The 19,006-nt window shown below is 40.6% G+C and overlaps 2 protein-coding genes across 2 annotated transcripts; both read right to left on the reverse strand.

Annotated features, from left to right (window-relative positions):
* Positions 1 to 543: 543 nt before the first annotated feature.
* smyd5 (SMYD family member 5) lies at positions 544 to 8,516 on the reverse strand. Its single transcript, XM_029512639.1, has 13 exons — positions 8,424 to 8,516; positions 7,786 to 7,894; positions 7,046 to 7,185; positions 6,112 to 6,233; positions 5,722 to 5,791; positions 4,943 to 5,047; positions 4,640 to 4,702; positions 3,767 to 3,837; positions 3,551 to 3,657; positions 3,357 to 3,413; positions 3,138 to 3,232; positions 2,653 to 2,723; positions 544 to 2,234 (listed from the first exon to the last, which is right to left on the reverse strand). Exons 1-13 carry the CDS (start codon positions 8,514 to 8,516, stop codon positions 2,087 to 2,089), a joined length of 1,251 nt encoding a protein of 416 aa, XP_029368499.1. The 3' UTR covers positions 544 to 2,086.
* A 2,499-nt stretch (positions 8,517 to 11,015) lies between these two features.
* Positions 11,016 to 18,768, reverse strand: sfxn5b (sideroflexin 5b). Its single transcript, XM_029512817.1, has 14 exons — positions 18,651 to 18,768; positions 15,265 to 15,333; positions 14,700 to 14,777; positions 14,535 to 14,561; positions 14,373 to 14,427; positions 14,254 to 14,279; positions 14,063 to 14,116; positions 13,814 to 13,870; positions 13,588 to 13,653; positions 13,096 to 13,186; positions 12,577 to 12,692; positions 12,245 to 12,330; positions 11,395 to 11,512; positions 11,016 to 11,151 (listed from the first exon to the last, which is right to left on the reverse strand). The coding sequence occupies exons 1-14, from the start codon at positions 18,705 to 18,707 to the stop codon at positions 11,074 to 11,076; spliced, it is 978 nt and encodes a 325-aa protein (XP_029368677.1). The 5' UTR covers positions 18,708 to 18,768; the 3' UTR covers positions 11,016 to 11,073.
* Between the last annotated feature and the right edge of the window lie 238 nt (positions 18,769 to 19,006).

Below are 19,006 nucleotides of genomic sequence, written 5' to 3' on the forward strand. Positions count from 1 at the left end.
GTCTTTGAAATCCACGTGAAGTGCTCCATATATTTGCCAGAATAAAGGACTTTTTCTCTCTGTAGTAATAATTGCCTCTGATGAAGCTCCCCTCTCTTCCCTTTTTGCTGCCCTTCAACACTTTCCTCACTTCCTGTCTTCAAGATGTCTGTGTATATTCTCATTCATACTGAATCAGAAGCAAGGGGCTTCATCATCTACGTTACAAACCCATGAATTCTTAATCTGCCCCATTTCACTCAGGATGGATGCTTTGACCTCTCTGCACCATGATGTTGGCGGTCTCTGCGATTGATACGTCTATCTGATCCTGACCCCCGGAGCACCCTGTCACCTCAGCACCCACAGGCTCCTGTAGCGACACTGGCACGACTTTAGAAGACAACAACCGATGGGGACCGTCAGCTGGTGGACGTTTCCAGAGTTCCAGTCTCCTGCTGTGCATCCTTTCATGGACATGGACATAACTGTAAGATCACGCTCATTCACTGCCATTAGTGTGAACTGCAATCAGCAGCTCTTCAGTTCAATATTTATTTGATGGGGGCAGATGGAGTAGGCAGAACAATTTTCAAATGCATTGCATCACAGCATTTATTTATGTTAACTTCCAACAAGACCTCATTGAATTCACTCATTCAGTATGAATATGAAATAGAGTGTCAGCTCTGTATGTGACATGTTAGCTGTCTCTCAGGCAAAAAGCAGCCATAAAAAAAAAAAAACAAAAAACAAAACCTCTTGATTAGTGAGGACTGAAACCTCGTTCAGGGCACGCAGGATCTGTGGTTAATATGCAATGACTAAACAAATATTTTACGTTCAATCTTCTGCAGAAAAGGCAGGAGGTGTGTAAACCAGATAAACGACTCCGCAGACATCCAATTTCAATGGTTTATGCCAGAGTAGTAAAAACAACTGCTGGGCTCCTGTTTGCTGCTGTTATATTTAAATTATAATGGAGACTTCCAAAACCATGTTCTCATATGCCACTGCGTTGGATGCCAAATGAGAAAATTGGGATTGCTCTTACATTTTTTCCAATCTATGTTGAGTAAGTGAAAATATTGGGATTTGTGATTACGGTCATTGTTGTAATATTGATTCATGCGTGGGCAGCTGCAGCAATTTCACTCATGTGGAACTGTGGTTTGAAATACAGTTCTCAACAAAGGGCAAACTGCTACTGACAAAGCAATTTTCCACTCAAGGTCTCTGTAATACATTAAGCAAGGTTTTACTTAACCTCATAGATTATGGTATGAAAATCAAACTATAATTCACTGGCTGGATGCCTCCCGTACGACAGGACTGTAATTACAATATACTATAAATAAAATGCCTCTTCGCAGTATGCATAGTCTTGGAAAGAACACAAGTAGAACAAAAAAAAACACCTGAGAAATAACTGTCCTATGCTTAATTACCTGTCTTTGTTCAAGAGAATGAGACATAATAATCGTTCTTCTAAATAGTTTGTTGTTTTTTTACGTTTGGCACAGTGCAGTCAGAGGATGCTAAGAGCTTTGTTTGACTATGAATTTATGCACATTGAAAACATATGGGATTAAGTTCTGACTTTCAACAGTTTTAAAGTTGCTCTATCAATGTAGTATATATTGAGAATGAGTAAAATGACCATAATGCAATGGATCAATTGACATAATGGCCCCAAAGAGAATCAACACAGCTCTGCACGTCCTTTATACACAAATCTGAGGATCAAATGGTTTTGAATTGCATTATGTTCACCCAACATGAATGTGAATCCCAAACCCCTGAAAGTTGAAACGCAACACGTGTACAATTTTTTGCTGTAGTTAAATTCCCCGTGTGATTAAGTAGAGATTGGAACAATAAATGTATAACACCTCCTACATGCGCCTGTTCAAGGAAAATCTTTCGGCAGCTGATCTCTACACACGGATAAAGAATCTGTGAAAAGTGTTGATAGTCACATATTTGGACCGCTTTGGTAAAATTGCAGCTCGTGTTTTCAATCGGCCATTATTCTTCTGGGCTTCATGGTTGCTTAGCGAAGTGGTAGGAATGGGAACGGCTGAGAACAATATGGGCACGTCTCTCATCAGACATCTGTCATCTCATCCTCCATCTCATCCCCCTCCGTTTCACCTTCTGCCTCGCCTTCTTCCTCTTCCTCCTCTGATGTCACATCCAGCTCATCTATCTGTGAGGTGCACTTTGGGCACGAGCAGACAAACAGGTAGTTCTCCCTGGGAAGAAAATGTTCCACCAGTCACATTGTTGCACCTCTAACGAGAGCTAAATTAATCAGAGGCATTTTACACCCCACTGTTGAGAAAATCTAGTGCTGCTCACGAGAGGAAGCCAATACTTAATACTCCAATTAATACTTGGTGCAATTAATTTTCCGATGGTGTGATAGAAGGTGGTGGGGTGGATGTTCACACCACAACCTGATGTGTAACTTCAGCTTCTCAGGGCTCAAAATCACAGGATGCACTAAAAACTTCATGATTCTTGGAGAATTGTAAAAGAAACTGTCCTAGATCTCAGCATCGGAGCACAAGCTTCAGCAGTAGCCATCAGACTTTAAACATCCCTGCCTGGAATTTGCAATAATGCGATTCCCTATTCAAGCAATTCATCCGACAGATAATGGACATTTACCGTAGAATTTTGTGCCTGCTGTGGCGGCTTCTGTCCCGCTGACAGCAGTCCAAGTAACTGATGCAGATCTCCTGAAAATTGAAGAAAACAAACTGTTGAACTGGCTGAAGAAGCACATCAATAACATGAAGTTACTGAGCCTGAAAGTCTCAACAGTGTATTTCTCAAGCGCCCTCACCCCTGCCCCCCCATCATGCAGGAAAGTTGCTCTGTCCTTCCATCTCTCTCTACTGGTGAAATGTTACAAGTGCTTCTGTCTTAAAAGGGTGCTTTGCTGCGAAAGTAGCACAGCTGCTGTGGCATTACTCTGCACAGTTGCAAGGCTTTTCAATCATTCTGACAGCTTGACAAACCCTCTCCAATCCTCAGAGTCTAAGCCTTCTAATACTGCCTGACAAGGGAGCACACAAAGCAAGAGAGGGATGTTCTGTCCCATCTATCCCGGGCCAGAATTTATCACTCCAAAGCCAGACGTGTCAGCTGACCTCTCCTGGGTTGATGTCACTGAGGGCACTGAGGTGAAGCAGGAAATTGTTGTCCGGAAAGGAAGCCTCTGCGTTGGGTATGCAGCTGTGGTTACCTGCAGGAGTCAAAGAGGCAACACACGGGGGGTAAAAGGCGGGTCATTGGACTGGCTCTTGAACATGAAAACATCTTTGGATTGAAGTGACAGCACTCATGACATGGACATCATCTTCACTTACACGAGCTTTGAAGCAGAAAAAGTCCAGAGCCTTCACAGTTTAGAAAGTCTCCCGTTTCTACAGAGGGCAAAAGACAAATCATGCACTTTCCGGACCTCCTGTTGAGATCTAAGCACAAGCTGCATATCATGCTCACTGTAAATATGTCTAGTTTCGGCAAAATAAATAAATAAACTAGCAGATAAAAGTGTGACCTTTCTCAATGTCCTTATACAGCTGGTCGATAAAGGAGTCCAACTGCTCCCTCTGCTGGGCAGAAAGCTCAAGTGCATCACAGGCATGAACCCACTGACTCAGTGAGCTGTACGTGAACCAAAAACAAGACGCACAAAACAGAGATCAGCCTGACCTCCAGCTTATCGATAGAAAGTAGCAAGTTGAAGTGAAAGATGAGAGAGGAGAAGGTTTACCTGGTGCCAATGCCCTGTCCGTTGGTTCCCACCAGAGCGAAGAGAGAGCGGAAACCCTCAGGAACGAACCACTGCAAGGAAAAAAAAAAAAAAAAAGTACTGATCCATGTGGGGAGAGTCTTTATTTTAGTTAAAAGGCCCCAATTAGCTACAGCCTCACCTGGGCTACACTTATCAAAGAATATTTAGGGATAGTCAATCAACATGCCATGAGTCTACAACTGGTTATTAATCATTTGATTGAATGATTAATGAAATTCAATTTCACATTTTATTAAAAGGAAAAAAAAAATTGATTTTTGTTAGTACAAGCTTCTGACACGTGAGGGTTTAAATTATAAATTGAAGAATTTGGGGGTTTAAACTGATTAGACATAACACCTTTGAAGCCCTTACATTCAGATGTTGTCAAGAAATTATTTTCATTAATCTAAAAAGAACACTTTGCAGACCTATCAAGAGAGCAAATTTATCTTGTAAGACAGTCTGCTAGATTTGTTTTTCATTATTCGGTAATCAACAGTTAAATGCTCGTCAAATAATGGAAAATTCTCCGCACAAAAGTCTCATTCAAATGTCCACATAATGATCAGCTTATAATGTTATTGTGCAAAAGCGTTTTGTTTTAAATTGCAAATCTTCCCATTTGAGAGGCAGAAACCAAAGTATGCCTGATGTTTTACTGGAGAAAATGACTCAGCTAAGCCATCCAAATGAAATCAGAGAACTGTCGGCTCTTCAACGCTGTAATTAGCTTCCCTGAGCAACCGCCTCAGATATGACTGGCAGCTGTGCAGCACTTGTTGAAAATGAATTTAATCGATCACAATTAGTGGACTGAAAACAGGTAGGCTGCATTTGAGACCTACTTACCCAACTGAGATGATCATCATAAAGTGCTGCTTTAAAAAGGCTTTGTAACAAGGCCAGCTGCCCCTACAGACACAAAGTGAAAGAAACCAAAATCACCTTTTACATAACACCCAGCATAAGCGTCGGCCCCCTCGGTGGGAGTTAAACGTGTCAGGGGACAGTGAGACCATCATTCTCTGCTCGTTGACCTGTGAATTACTGCGACGGTCAGAGCATGATACCGTCTTTGAACTCACCAGACTTGACACATTTTGCACCTCAACAACTTCGTTTTCCAACAGAAATCACATGACGGTAACTCACTCTGAACTGCTCTCCCAGGAGCTTATGGGCAATCTCGTCTTCTTCGTTGGCTGTCCGGCTGCAGAAGTGAGAGAACAGCTTCTGCCAGTGCGCTTTATCTTTAGCCTGGACAACATAACCAATATCAAAATGGTGTCACTTGGTTATTATGGCATATCTTGGTGTTAGTCTGTCATAATTTTTGTTACACCTTCCAAATATTCTGCTCCTTATGTTTAGGATCTAAAGTGTCATTTAAAAATCAGGGTCAACTGAAAACTTTTACAAAATGAATTCCTGTTTGTATCAACACGTGATAAACTGCAGGTTCAGAGCATATTTGTATCCTTTAAAAAGAAGGCCAGCATCTACTTGGTTTGTTTTACTTGAAACTCGGTGCCACATGACATGTTTTCAAAGCAAAAGGTCAGCGCTTAAGAATCTACTTACTGAGGAAAGAAAAAAAAAAAAAAATCCTCTTCACAGTTATCTTCCAAAAATTATTTTCACAACCAGCTTTATTATTTGTAATAGAAACTGCAGTTCATTTCAAGCAAGGTTTGGCACCATAAACTTTGGATTACAACATGCTGGAACAATGGGGCGTGGACAATAAAAAAAAAAAAAAAAAATCCTATTACACACAGCGTGTTCCATCCTTCTACGTCGAGGTGTTTGTTCAGTTTTTAATATTGTTGTGTTTTTTCCTGGATACCTTTCAACATTAGTGCATACAAAACAGAACAAATTGAGCCTCAAGAGTTTTTATCCAATACCTTAGGAGGTAACCGGTGACTCACCTGTTTGACCACAGCCACCATTCTGGCCATAAGCATGATGCTGGAGGTCTCTGGAGGATAATGCATGCTCCTGACGAGGAGACAAATTAGCTTCTTTGAGGTGCATGGAAATTTACCAAAATAATTCAGTGACCTTGTGTATGTTTACAATGAAAAAGTAGTTAAATGTTTTAATTTAATTTTAATTAGAAGTAATTAGGAAGAAGAAAAGAATAAGAGACACCCCTGCATATAATATAAACCACCTTTTCACCTCAGTAATAAATTTAAGGTCAGCACAAACTAAATATTGTACAGGGGATCATTTATGGCAGCGGTGTTATATTGGACTGTGTAGACCGACCACTTTGTGTGTGTGTGTGTTTGTGTTTGTCTGAAATGCTCCCTCACCTCCATGCATCTTTGAGCTTGTTGATGGGGTGATCTGGATCTCCCTGGGACGGACCCAGACACAGAACCCGATGGTACTGATCTGCTGCAGCTTGTCGGCATTCACTGCTACAATACATCACCTGCAGAGGAAGACAGGTTTATATCAAAAGTAAAACGTAAAAAGTAAAAGATTGGTGCAGAAACACACAAAAAAAGGGAGCTTCATCCTCTGTCACAACATTTTCCAGACTGCACAAAAACATCTATCACTTTGCACCTACAGTGTAATTTGGATATCCACAGAAGATTACCTGTATGACCTCTTGTTCCTTTTGTTGGACTGTTTCAAACGTGCACACATTCTGAATATGAATTCTTTTATATGAGCTTTCTACATTGAGGGTATTTTCAAGGATTTTCAACGACTCCAGGAACACTTCAGGAAAGACCACTGCATTACAATGAGCAAATAAATTAGGAAAATGTTTGTTTAGAATATCTAATATTTTCCTGAGAAGACAGAATAAAGCATTATTTTTGCAGTTTCAAGTTAGTGAACTATAATCTTTTGTTTATTTTAATTCAATAGAGTTTGGAGTAATTTCTTTGTATATCAATATTGCTTATTTAAATGTCTTCCAGAATCCACTATATTATTATGACAATTGCTTCAGGCAACCCAAATCGTTACTTTATTTGTATGTGTCCGACATAATTATGCAACATCATAAATACCAATAAACCACCAGGGATTCAGAGCTCTCAATTCTTATTGATCCATAACACCAATGCTGGCTTCTGCTCATGTTGTCCATCCTGACAAGAGATCATTTAAATCACTAAGTTTCTTGTATGACAACGTATGGATCGAGAAGATTCTTCATCCTCTAAATGATGAAGATGTAAAGAGGTTAAAAGACGTTTCAGCTCCTCAGCTCGTGATGGGACTGACCTGGCACTGGGGGCAGGCCTGGTGCAGCTCCTGTCGGACGCGGCAGAGCTCGGGGTGAGGAAGGCTGAGTCCAGGGATGCCGCTGAGTCTCCGTGCATTCTCCTCTGCAGTTTCCAGAGCACGCAGGCAGAACTCACAGGCTGCGAGAAGATGAGCAGAAGTTTCAGACTCACTCTCATACCCAACCTCTCACCTTTGTTTATGTTCTGTTTAATACAAAAACACAGCTGCCTCTCTGTGAAATTTTCAGGAAAAGCGAAACTTGAAGATGATAAAAGAATGGATGTTCTTCCTTCCTGGTCCTGTCGGATCAGATCACTAACAGACCTGACCTCTGACCAGGTTCAGGCTGCCATATTGATCAGGATAAAGTGAGGAGTGTGTAGCTACGGTGGATTATCTGCTATTTGATAGCTATACAAAAAAATGGTCAAAGCCTGGACTTCACTGAACTAAATTAAGTTCCCTGGACCATTTTATGCACAGCCCTTTATAGCTCTTTCTGTTTCTCTATAACAACCCCAGATCTCTGCAGAACAACTAAACCGTCCTTTATTTAATTTGAATTTAATCTATTAAAAAATATAAAAAATTACCTTATAAAGACAAAGACTGAGTTCATCATTCATGCAGGATCAGTCTCATTCCTGCTGACGGTGTTGTGTATCAGCAGCTCTCTGTATCTGTATAAAATGTGTACCATGCCGGTGTTTGTTTGTTTGTGTGGACAAACATCTCACCTTTATATTTATACAAAGCATTCCACAGGAACTGAGCGCAGATGAGAGGCCGCTCAGTGAAAATGCTCTCTCCCTTTTTGATGCTCCTTTTGGCGAAGAGGCCCTTACCCTGTCACACGAGACACAAAAACAAATCAGTGTGGGTGTTCACAGTCCAGCAGGATTTCAAATGCCAAAACTCTTAATCATAACCTTCATCCCCAGAAAAGCACTTTAAAGTGTAGGTGGGAACTTTGACAGCTCAGAGACTTTATGTGACTGTGTTGAGCTGACTGAGGATGATCCACTAACAAACAGCCTGGACTCTCTTTACTGCAGTAAATCCAAGCAGGTGGATCCTTCAGGCAAATAACAGAAATATAATAAAATCCTGCCGGGCTTCACATTTATCTTTATCTTTAACACATGTTTAGCTTTTGCCCTGCACCTCGGTTTTCCCTGCAGGTCTTCACTGAAACAGTGAAACTGCACGAATGAATCAGGAGGTTTCAGGCGGACACTTCATCCATCAGCTGCGGCTCTGCTGCTCACTGAGAGCCGACATGCGGCTGCAGCTGGCCGGCTCCGGAGGCTCCTTCCTCCCGCTCCCCGCTCCCCGGCCCCCCCCCCCCGGTCCGAGTCCACCGCCTCCGTCTCACCTTGATGTTGTCTATAAATCTGACTTCCACGCTGCTGGCAACTTTGCCGGGATCCACGCAGAAGGAAAACATGTCATCCAGGGGAGCAGCCATGTTTGGGACGACCTTTCACCCCTGGCACCGACGTTTCACCTCCGGAGCAGCCGGCTCCGGCAGCGCCCTCTGCCGGCCGAGCTGTGTAATTACTAAAAATCAATAAGGATAAAATTATAACTACCAACTGTGACGGTAAAAAACTGATGGTCACACTCATACAGTCTATTCTACACTTTTACTAATCTGATCACAAACACTGCAAGTAAAAATATTATGAATGTTGTTCATTTGTTGATCATTTTATCCATTAACCAGAAGACTGGTCATACAGGAATCGCCCTGACTTTTAAAATTAACAATTTAAATGATGCTTTAGTAACTAAAAGAGTTACAGGTTATATTTCTAATTTTCTGTGAAGTAATTGATGATTAATCTTGTCCTATTTTAAAATATTCACCTTTCACAATAAAGTGTAATACAGAAAATAGACTGAACATCAATAAAGATGGTGCAAATAAACAATTTCAAACCTATTTAGAGTTGGGATATAAAAAAATAATGCAGATGGTTCAACCTGTGCAAACCAGTGCAGAGGAAAACTGTAACATCAAGGAAAGGTGTAGCTCCTATTTACATTCACAAAACAGCTTGAAAATGAAGTCTTCATAAAAAAGTAAATGTTGAAAGAGTATTTATTATATATTTTCAAATAACATTGATAAATGATTCACATTGTTTGACTAGCAAACATTTATTAAGCGTGTAGTAGCAGTAAAAGTACTATTACAGTAAAGAATTGAAAATGCTACTTCATCATCAGAAGTATAATATTGAGGTTATATTTTTTACTGTGCAAACAAGTGATTAATTAGGAAAACGTCAGTAGTTTAACAGTCAGTAGAAATGAAACTGCTTTTACACAAGTTAAGAAGGATTAAAGTCAAGTTAATGTACAGTATTTGGCTAACAGGAAAACAAGCAAAGAGAGTGAAGTGCTGAGTGTTTCACATTATTTGGCAGGTCATTTACTGTCATTCAATCGTTTCCAGTACTGTTTCAACATGTTCCCAGAGGCCTGCAGCCACTGACAAAGTTCATACTGGAAATATTGTTCCACAGTCGTCAACAACTTTTATTATATCATTAGTTTCTAATCATAATAAATTGAAACAGCACATTAAGTGCAGAGGTCTGCCACCTCTTGGCCGGTACAACAAAATGTACTTGAGAGGACGTTTTTATTCAATGGCCAACTGTTTGTATCACAATAATACGCCCGACCAGGACCTGACCACCAAGTTCACTGAGCAGATACATCAGCTGGTAGTTACTCATTGCCTGATCAATCAGTAGCATCATATTTTAAAGCATCTTTGTGAAAAATACCTCATCTGGGTAAAAACTTAAGTTGGTATTCTAAAAGGTGCAATATTGACCAGGCTCTGAAACAAGCCTCTGTAAAAAACTCTGAGCTTGAAGAAACTGATTCCCTAACTTGTAGTCAGGACCCTGCAAGGATTTTTTTTTTTTTTTTTTTGCAGTTTTAAAAATATTTCCACTCTGCTGCAATGTGTTGTTGATCAGTGACAAAAGATCTGAAGTGGACATAGCTGCATTTTGTTGATCACAAACCACACAGGCTATAATAACCCAACATGATTGGCTTACAGCAGCTGACCTGTGGACGAGCTCCTGTCTGTGGCTGAAGTTGGGTAAACAGTCCCATTTATTTCATTCATCCCATAAAAGACACATTATCACTCACTCAAAGTTGATAAAGGAGACAGCTGTGCAATGAATTCTCCTTGGGGCGAGTCTGGAGATGTGAAGACTTATGGACAGTATTAAAGCTGCTAAAATCAATATTCGTATGTGAGAAGAGTAATTTTGTCCAACTCACTGTTTCTCTCAGATCTACAGACGTTTATGGGTCTTTTTTTTTACTTCAGTATTTCTAGTTTTCCAGCTCAAAGAAAAGAAAGGCTCTGATAAAAACACTGTACTCGTCCTGCCGAGCAGCAAATCATAGACTAAATCAGTGACTCACTGGTGTAAACATTGGAGGGATGATGAAAACAAAGAGTGGCTTCTGGACTTCAATTCATTATGTGGCCAGAAAGTCCAACTAAGTAACAGATTTTCCACATGAGAAGATGGTCTGATGTCATTGTTGTTCATAGCTTGTTTCCACTGCCCCCACGTGGACAAAGAGTAATTCACTGCATTGATGAACCATTGTCTTTGTTTAACTGGTTCAAAACACAACTGAGCAGCCGTAACTACATGAGCAGGAAAATTTGAGGTGTATATATTAAAATAAATGTTATATTTCTAAAAAAAACAAAAAAAAACAAAAACGATTTTACAGAAGAATATATAATCGTTTCTATATACAGAGCAGCTTCCGTGTTCCTGAAAACAGTAAGGACAGAAAAATTAGCTCCATTTTCAAGCTTGGAAGAAACAGGAAAGGTTTAGAAACCCTGGATTAGTACACAATGACAGAGGCTGTGCTACGATCGACACGGTAGGCTCCCCCTGACAGGTATTCATAATGCAGCCGCATTTCCATCCTTGGGCCTTGCCCTTGCCTCTCCAGCACCACGCCATCCATCATAAGCCCTTGTTGTAGGTCACCACCTTACAATCTGTTGCCATGGCGATCTCCGGCTCTAGACGAGACACTTCTACCTGCAAAAGCACACATGAAACTGAAATTTAGCTCCACATCTCTTGTCTTAGAGCCCTGTAAATCATTTTCACTTTTAATTAGACGTGGGAAGAGACATCTGGAATGAGAGGTAAACACAGGTTTGTGGGCCGTGCATGTCCAGTGGTGTATGCTTAATTTGAATTTTTTTTCCCAGCTGCTCCCTCCACCATCTGCCCTTGAATCGGCAGCGGATGAATTTCCTCTGACAGTGTATACTGTACCTTCGACATCTGTGGGAACAGGCTGATGGCCACAGGCAGCGAGAGGCCGAAGGTAACCAGGCACACGAGGCTGTGGATGGGCAGCAACAGTCTGCGGCTGCTCTGTAGGAATTGCAGCCTAATGGGAAAGGAAATGTGAGTCTGTGTGAATCGATCCGACGTGACGCCTGCAAAGCCAGGTGTTATTTTTAGAGCTGGAGGAAAACATCGTGAAGATTTGGGGGAGCCATTTCACACAATTAGTGGGTGTGAAAGTTCCAGTTAATGAGCTTAATGAGTCAGACTGTAGATTTCTCTTTCTTTCATTTCACATCAGAAATAAAAATTCTACTCTTTTTCTGGTTTAAGAAACAATGACGTTTTGAGAAAAGGATATTTAATTTAATTCATTTTGAGGCAGATTATTTTTGTATTTCTGTTATTTGTTCTGTTATTTTCTGTCTCTGTTATTTGTCTGGGGGGGTGTTATACTATTCATTCTTCCTCTTATGAGTCCAAATAGAAGTTAGCTCAGCTATGGCTGGTAATCTTAGTTTTTGACTTTTGCATTATGCCATGAATGGATTTGGCTACTGTTTCATTACAGAGGATAGTAAAAGTTAAGATTTCCCACTTTTCCCATTTTTGTGGAGTTTTTAGTTTTTTTGTTTGTTTGTTTTTTAGTAAAAATGTCCTGGTTTCAGTCTCTTGCAAATTAACTCATTTTAGTTGTCCCGATGTTTTTTAAAGATTTACTAAATACTTTAGGTTTTAGATGGTTTCTCAAATAAAATAATACATTTCCGGGTATAACACTGTAAGCTGTAAGACCGTATGATGAGAGTACTGTGTAATATATGTCTGTACAAACCGTTCTAGGTAGGACATGATGATGGGAGGCAGGACAAAGATGGGCATCGGGAGCACCACACGTGTGAAAGCGGTCTCCATAATTGCCTGGGGAAAAAAAATATGAGAACATTGCGCACACGCTTCATTTCAAACAATTCAATGAGTTGTGTTTAATTTTCTCTGTCATGGGATCAGATGGGACCTGAAGTCCAGGAGTCAAGCAGGAAATTATGCATCTTCTATCAGCAATCACATTTTTATTTTATTTTTTTAATTCACTGAAAACATAGTGCACAAACAAATTCAACGCAGAAAGCAAAAATACGCTGACTGGGCTCAGAAGTCACTCACGTGTCTTGCAGCAATTTTGGAGGATCCCACCACGTTCCCACTGTTGTCCAGCACATCGATCCCTTCAGATAGCTCATTGTGCCTCATCAGACCCACATTACAGATGTTTGCACTGGCTGAGTGGGGAGACAAAGCCAGATTGTAAACAATAAAATAAAATAAAATAAAAAAAAAAACATTTCCGCAAGACAAGAATAAGACACTAAAGCCAAGAAATGCAGTTACAGATCAAAAGAAATAAAAGAAGAAAATCCCTTTCAAAACGCTCTGAGAACAAAGCTGACCACAAATCCTTCAATGCTGTAACCTTGAAATGAAATAGTGTTGGATAAATCATCTCAAAGCCCAGCTGCAGTTCGTTGGTGTAAAACACAATTTAAAAAAGTTTTAGCAAGCTCTCCAAAATGTTGTGTGTTAGTTTGTAAGGAATTTTTTCTTGAGAAGAAACAGTGAGTTGTTTCCGCTGCAGCCAGTCGAGGGACGCGTCCTGACACAGATGCTCGGTACAAAGGTTCTTACCCACAGCGGGGAAGGGGACGAGTCTCTGTATTATCATCCTGGTGGCTGGACTCAGTTTGTTGGCCTTCTGAATCAGCACATTCAGCCCCACCTACAAGATGCAACACTGATTTAAATATGACACATGAATGTACATACACAAACACCTCAGGGAACAGAGCTCAGGTCACTCATAGAGAAAGCTTGCAAATAAATATTTAGAAATACTTTCAGAATCAACTGCAGGAACTTTTCTTTTAGTAATTACAGTAATAGGATTTGTTATCCAGTCAAACTATTCTTATCTGCAGCTTTAGTACTGTTATTTTGTAAGGTTAAGTGATATTTAGCTAAAACTATGACATTAATTTATTACAGTAAAAGTAGAGATTACTGAGTCCTGCTACGTTTATGCAGGGCAGATTATGAATCCATTCACAGCTCGCAGATGACAGAATGAAATGTCTATAACCTGGTAAACATTACTGATGTCACTAACTACAAAACACTCACTGCAATGGAGACGGCACTGGTCACAGCTCCTACGTAGCCTTGAAGAAATTTGGATGTTGGCGTTGGCTGAAGACACATGAACGAAATATCGTATCACAGCTTTAAGCATTATTTACTGACATTTTTCATTTTATTTTTGTGTAAATGTACAAAAAAAAATAGTTGCAATGATTAAAATTTTACGTTTATAGAGAAAACCAAAATCTAAATCTGGGGCGGAGCCAACCTTTGTGGCGTTGCGGTTGGCGTAGTTCACACAGGCATTGTGACTCTGATTCAGCCACTGCAGGAGAGAATGGAGGAAAAGAGAGAGGACAAAGGTTTAAAGATAAAGTTAACACCAGAGGAAGGTATGAAGTGTGTGTTTGGTGTCCTCACAGTCAGCCAGGCAGACAGACAGAGAGATTAAAATGTGCTTACCAGATGTTCAAAATGCACAATAAATGCAATGGTTTATGTATGTGAATTACAATACCTGCCATATAATGGTAGACACCACAGTCTGATTTGGGAGAAGAAGGCCAATGACCTAGATGAAACCAGGGAACAAGAGCTTATTTCTACACAAAATAAGTCTAATGTTTCATTTCATCGATCCCCAGACGTGGCCATGTTCAGTGAAATGCATGATCAACATGTGCGATGTGATTTTCATGTGGGACTTACAATTGGTGTTCCAAATGGTACATAACCTGCACAGTGGAAAGATGATTTTCAGAGTAAAATCAATGACCAAATGGACCAACTTGAGCGTCTTCAGCAAAGATCTTCTTCAGACGTCATACCTGACATTCGAAATGGCATGAAGATCTTCTCTCCTGTGTCAGGATGAATGATGGCCTGCGTGCAGAGAGCATGGCATCATCCTCATGCTGCCAGGAGCCCAGAAGCCTGAATGTATGAAAGTGCAGATCACCTGGACTCACTTCGGCCAGTTGCTCACTTACCTGCTTGATCTTCTGGGCCTCCCACAGCTGCACAGGTACGAGCAGTGAGATTAAAAAGGAAACACGTTTTTAAAAACTTTGTGTACGAACATTTGTTCATATTTAAGCTGAAATTTCTTCATGAACAGACCTTACCACATCGAACCTGAAACACACTGCACTCACCTGAAGATCGGACACTCCGGAGGGAAGAGAGCCATATTTATAATCATCCAGGAGTTTGATGCATTCTTTCAACCGTTTCTACAAACAGGAAAGAGGGAAAACTTATTTGTGTATGATTTCATAATTTAGTTGCTTTTTTTGCGTCTGTATTTTGACTCTGTTTTTTTGTTTGTTTTGTTTTGAGAATTATAAACTTATTTTTCTACAAACCCCTTTTTATCATTTAACAGGAGAACCAAGTTTTTTCTTGTTTTGACTGAGTTTGTCTGTCGAGCTGTCAAACACTTTGTCAACTTAATATTTGATTATCTGGTCTTTAAATACAAGAAAATTGTGAAAAGCTCCCAGAGCCAAATATTTTTCAAACACAACAAATCATATTCACTAAAGCAGAAAAACTGAAGCAGGAAATATTGAGGCATACATTGCATCTCTGAGGTAATTTCTTCTTTATGTAACTTCCTCTGTCTCTTCATCAACTTTTTCCAACTACACCACACAATGTTGACCTCCTGCAAACTGCTTATTGGTCATGGATGTATTGGCAGCTGTGCAGGGAATTTACCTCAGACACAAACAGGGTGCTGGGATCAATGATGTCTATAAAGTGTCTCAGACGGCCGAGAAAGGAACCCTGAAAAAGACACAATCAACACAAAGTTCATTCTTCGTGTCAGTGGACAGAAAAACTGCAGCCTTCCATCCGTTAATGAACAGTATTCCTGCGAGCCCTCTGTCCTGATTTACTGCTACTCATTGTTTTGATTTATTCTACAGCTGCTTTAAAATAGCACAATTAGAAAAGTAATTTATTTGTTTACAATATCGCAAGCAGTTTATTGTTCCATATATTGAGAGCATACTGTAAACACGCATGGACACGTATACGTCTGCACATATTAATTAACTTAACGATTTAATTATATTTTAGCTCCCTATAGCACAGTATAAAAGGCTCATTTCCAGACAATTAATTCTGCAGAAAAATGACAGAATTACTTTTTGCTACATAAAGTGTCAAATTTAGAGATATTGACTGTAAAAAAAATGTTAGACTCAGCTTTGAAAAAAAACTGTGTAAGCATGATAAACGTCTTTCCAGGTCATTCAAACCCCCAAGTTCTCAGAAAGTGAGGACATGACCTCTGCACCTGCAGCGGTAGCTGCTGCACAGCCCCGAATACCATCTGTGATAACTATGATTCATTAAGTTCAAATTCCCGTGCAGGACAATTCATTACTGCTGGCTCAGTTCACCGAGTGAAGACCATGAGATTCAGCAGAAAGTACTGTGCATACAGTACATTATTATTCATAGTATACTCTATTGTTTCCAAAAGTCAATAAGACATTCATGCAAAAATGTTTCCCCTGCTGACAAACTAATTTGGTAAATCAGATCTTTGTGCTCCTGCCAAGAATTACATTAAGAGAAAACCAATACTACTCTAATGTCTGTACATTTAAGGTTGCTGACAGGAAATACAGCCGGAGCTGTAATATACAAGAAATCCAAAGCACCAGCAGCTTCAAAGCTCGAGCTCATTGTTATTTTGGGGCTTTTTGATTTTAACTCTCCAGAGAGAGAAAATGAACATAAGACAACTATCACCAGAGCCGCACTTCACCTCCTTACTACATTTAAACAATGAGATGCAAGTCGCAAGCCCCAAAAAGGGCATTTAGCTTCTCTTCACTGTCACATTCCCAAAATTCAACAATGAACAAAGTAAGTGGCACATTAATGAAAAATGATGAAATGGTCACTATGAAGTGCCATTGCTGTGAAAACTGAGCTAAACTTTTATGAGCTCAATGGTGAAACAGCTAAACAAAACAGAATTTTGTCCTAACTGCACGGTCGAATCCAAAACCACTGAGAGGTAACAGCAAGCTCTTAAGAAAATGCCAAGCTGAGCAGGTTTACATTTAACAGCACACTCTTCCAAGTGAGGCTTGGCACCGCCAGTCAAACGCTCTGTTTTCTGTTCTCATCATCGTCTACATCAGCACGCCAACTGCTAAGTATGTGTGCCAGCAGTCTGAAAAGGCCCAATAGCAGTTTATGCCAAGAGTCTCTTTGGCAAACCAGATGGACAAGAACATGGCAGCCTGTGTCAGATTCCCTCGCATACATTTATCAGTTATAACAGGCAGGAATCACAGTGGAAAGACAAACCTCAGTTTTAATTACTTCTCCGGCAGCGGCTCCTAATTAAATTGACTGGGAACTGACTGCTGTGCCGCCATCACACATCTCCGGCTCTGACAGGCCTCGTGTGCTGCAGTGCAGTTTTGTGGGGAAGAGAGAGGATCCATGTGAGGAGCCCGCTTTAATTATGCATGAGTTTCAACTCTCTGGAGAGTACACAACAAGGCAAGCAAGAGCTGGAGCGCCGGCAGGAAGCCCACACAAACCAAGCAAGATTTATGCTGATTCAGGGGCTGGCCTAATTTTAAACCGCTTTGACGCAAAGAAACGAAAGTATTACAGCACCTTTATCAAAACGCTGCCAAAGATTTCCGACTTGAGCAATTTTAGATGTAAACAGTGTGATAACGAGCTGATAACCAGGATGAATCATTCTACGCTTTAAATGATCAATGAGTGATAATAATCAAAATAACTCACATTAGGATTAATGCTAAGAACTGCTCATGCAGACTCCAGATGAACAGTGCGCTGAGTTAATTGATAAATTTAGAAATGGATTTTGATTATAATACATAGTCTTGGATAAATTTCCCTTCTAATGGAGAAGCAAAACCAAATTGTCTTGTTGTTTTGTGTTTCTTCAGAAGGTTATTTGATATCTCATGGACTGTTTTACGCACATCTTGGTAACAGTCACTTTGTGGGACTATTGTGTCTTTCTGTGGCTGGTAATGTTCTCCTCCTCACAGTTGTTTTCCAGCCACACCATCATGGTCCTTTTGTTTCACCATTGTTGTTTTGGAGTTATTTTCTGTCTCTTTGTAGTTTTTTGGTTGACTTTGCAGTGATAAAAGTCTTTTGAGACAGCTCTGCTCCTGAGCCTGATGGCACACTCAATCATACCTGTGTGAAATTTAGAATAACTTATTTTGCTCTTTTAAAAAAAAAAATAAAATAAATAAATAAATAAAATAAAATAAAAATAAATAAATAAAAATGCTCATTTTGTCAAACTTGTAACTTGTAAACTTGTCTGCACAGATTCAATAAAGCTTGCACACCAGTGACTTATTTACAGTGTGAATATGGACTTCACTTTGTGCACCACAGTCAGGTGAATAATTTCCTGTAACAAAGAAGCAGCTTCCTCAGTTAATGTGCTCTCCGAGCAAACGTGAAGCTCACATTATCTTCTCGGGCTGATCAATGCAAAGTCGTTTCAGAGGACGGGAAACTGAGGAAAGGTCTTCAGACAAAAACGCACAGCTCATTATACTCGATCCAAAATGGGGCAACGGCCAGTCTGCAGAAAGCAGCCTGAGAATGAATGCATAAATAAAAACACTTGCGAGTGTTGAAGTGCGACTTGCACTGAAGAGAGAATTGATGGAGAAACTGGGTTGCAAAATTGGGAATGAGGAATCTCCAGCAGCAGTGATTTTAAGGCTGAGGAGGAAAAGGAGGAGCAGTCTCAGTACATGCATCGTGATAAAGTGGCGGTTCGTATCTGGGCTGCAGAGACTGATCCAATCTGCCGATCATGAAACAGAAGGTCCGAATAAAACTGCAATGAACTCCAAACTCATCTCACATCGTCCACTTCGCTGTCGGCTGAAAGTTTCTGCGGCTCCACGAACAACAACAAAAACAAACAACCGGCTGAGTGGAGGCAACTTTGGCTGCATTCGGAAGCCGGATCAGGGCGGAGGATGGGGGCTGTTTTCAGCCCAAACCTCCCCAAACCCCCGAGTGTGCAGGGCTGGAGCTGCAGGACGGAGCTGCAGGACGGAGCCTACCTGGTCGTATCGGGGTCTCCCCAGCTGGAAAGCAGGACACACTGCAGATTCCGCCATGACAGCGGACTCTTCATTTATTAATGAAGCGGATCATGAACGGAGCTTTTCAAGTGCAGCCAACTCCACTCAGTGTGTGTGTGTGTGTGTGTGAGACGGACCGCTGTGTCTGTCGGGATCTGTAGTCCCCCACCAGCGTGACTGCACATCCCAAATGATCGATCAGATGATGACTGACCGTCCAGACTGATCAATGGGGAGATGTCAGATGGGCCTGTGGACAGAGACAGTATCTGGGACATTCCTGAAATAACCCGGAGCTCTGTCTTTCATTAAGCTGCCGTCACAGAGACTGCTCT

The sequence above is a fragment of the Echeneis naucrates genome, chromosome 10 (genome assembly GCF_900963305.1).
Source record: "Echeneis naucrates chromosome 10, fEcheNa1.1, whole genome shotgun sequence".
Lineage (NCBI taxonomy): Eukaryota > Metazoa > Chordata > Actinopteri > Carangiformes > Echeneidae > Echeneis > Echeneis naucrates.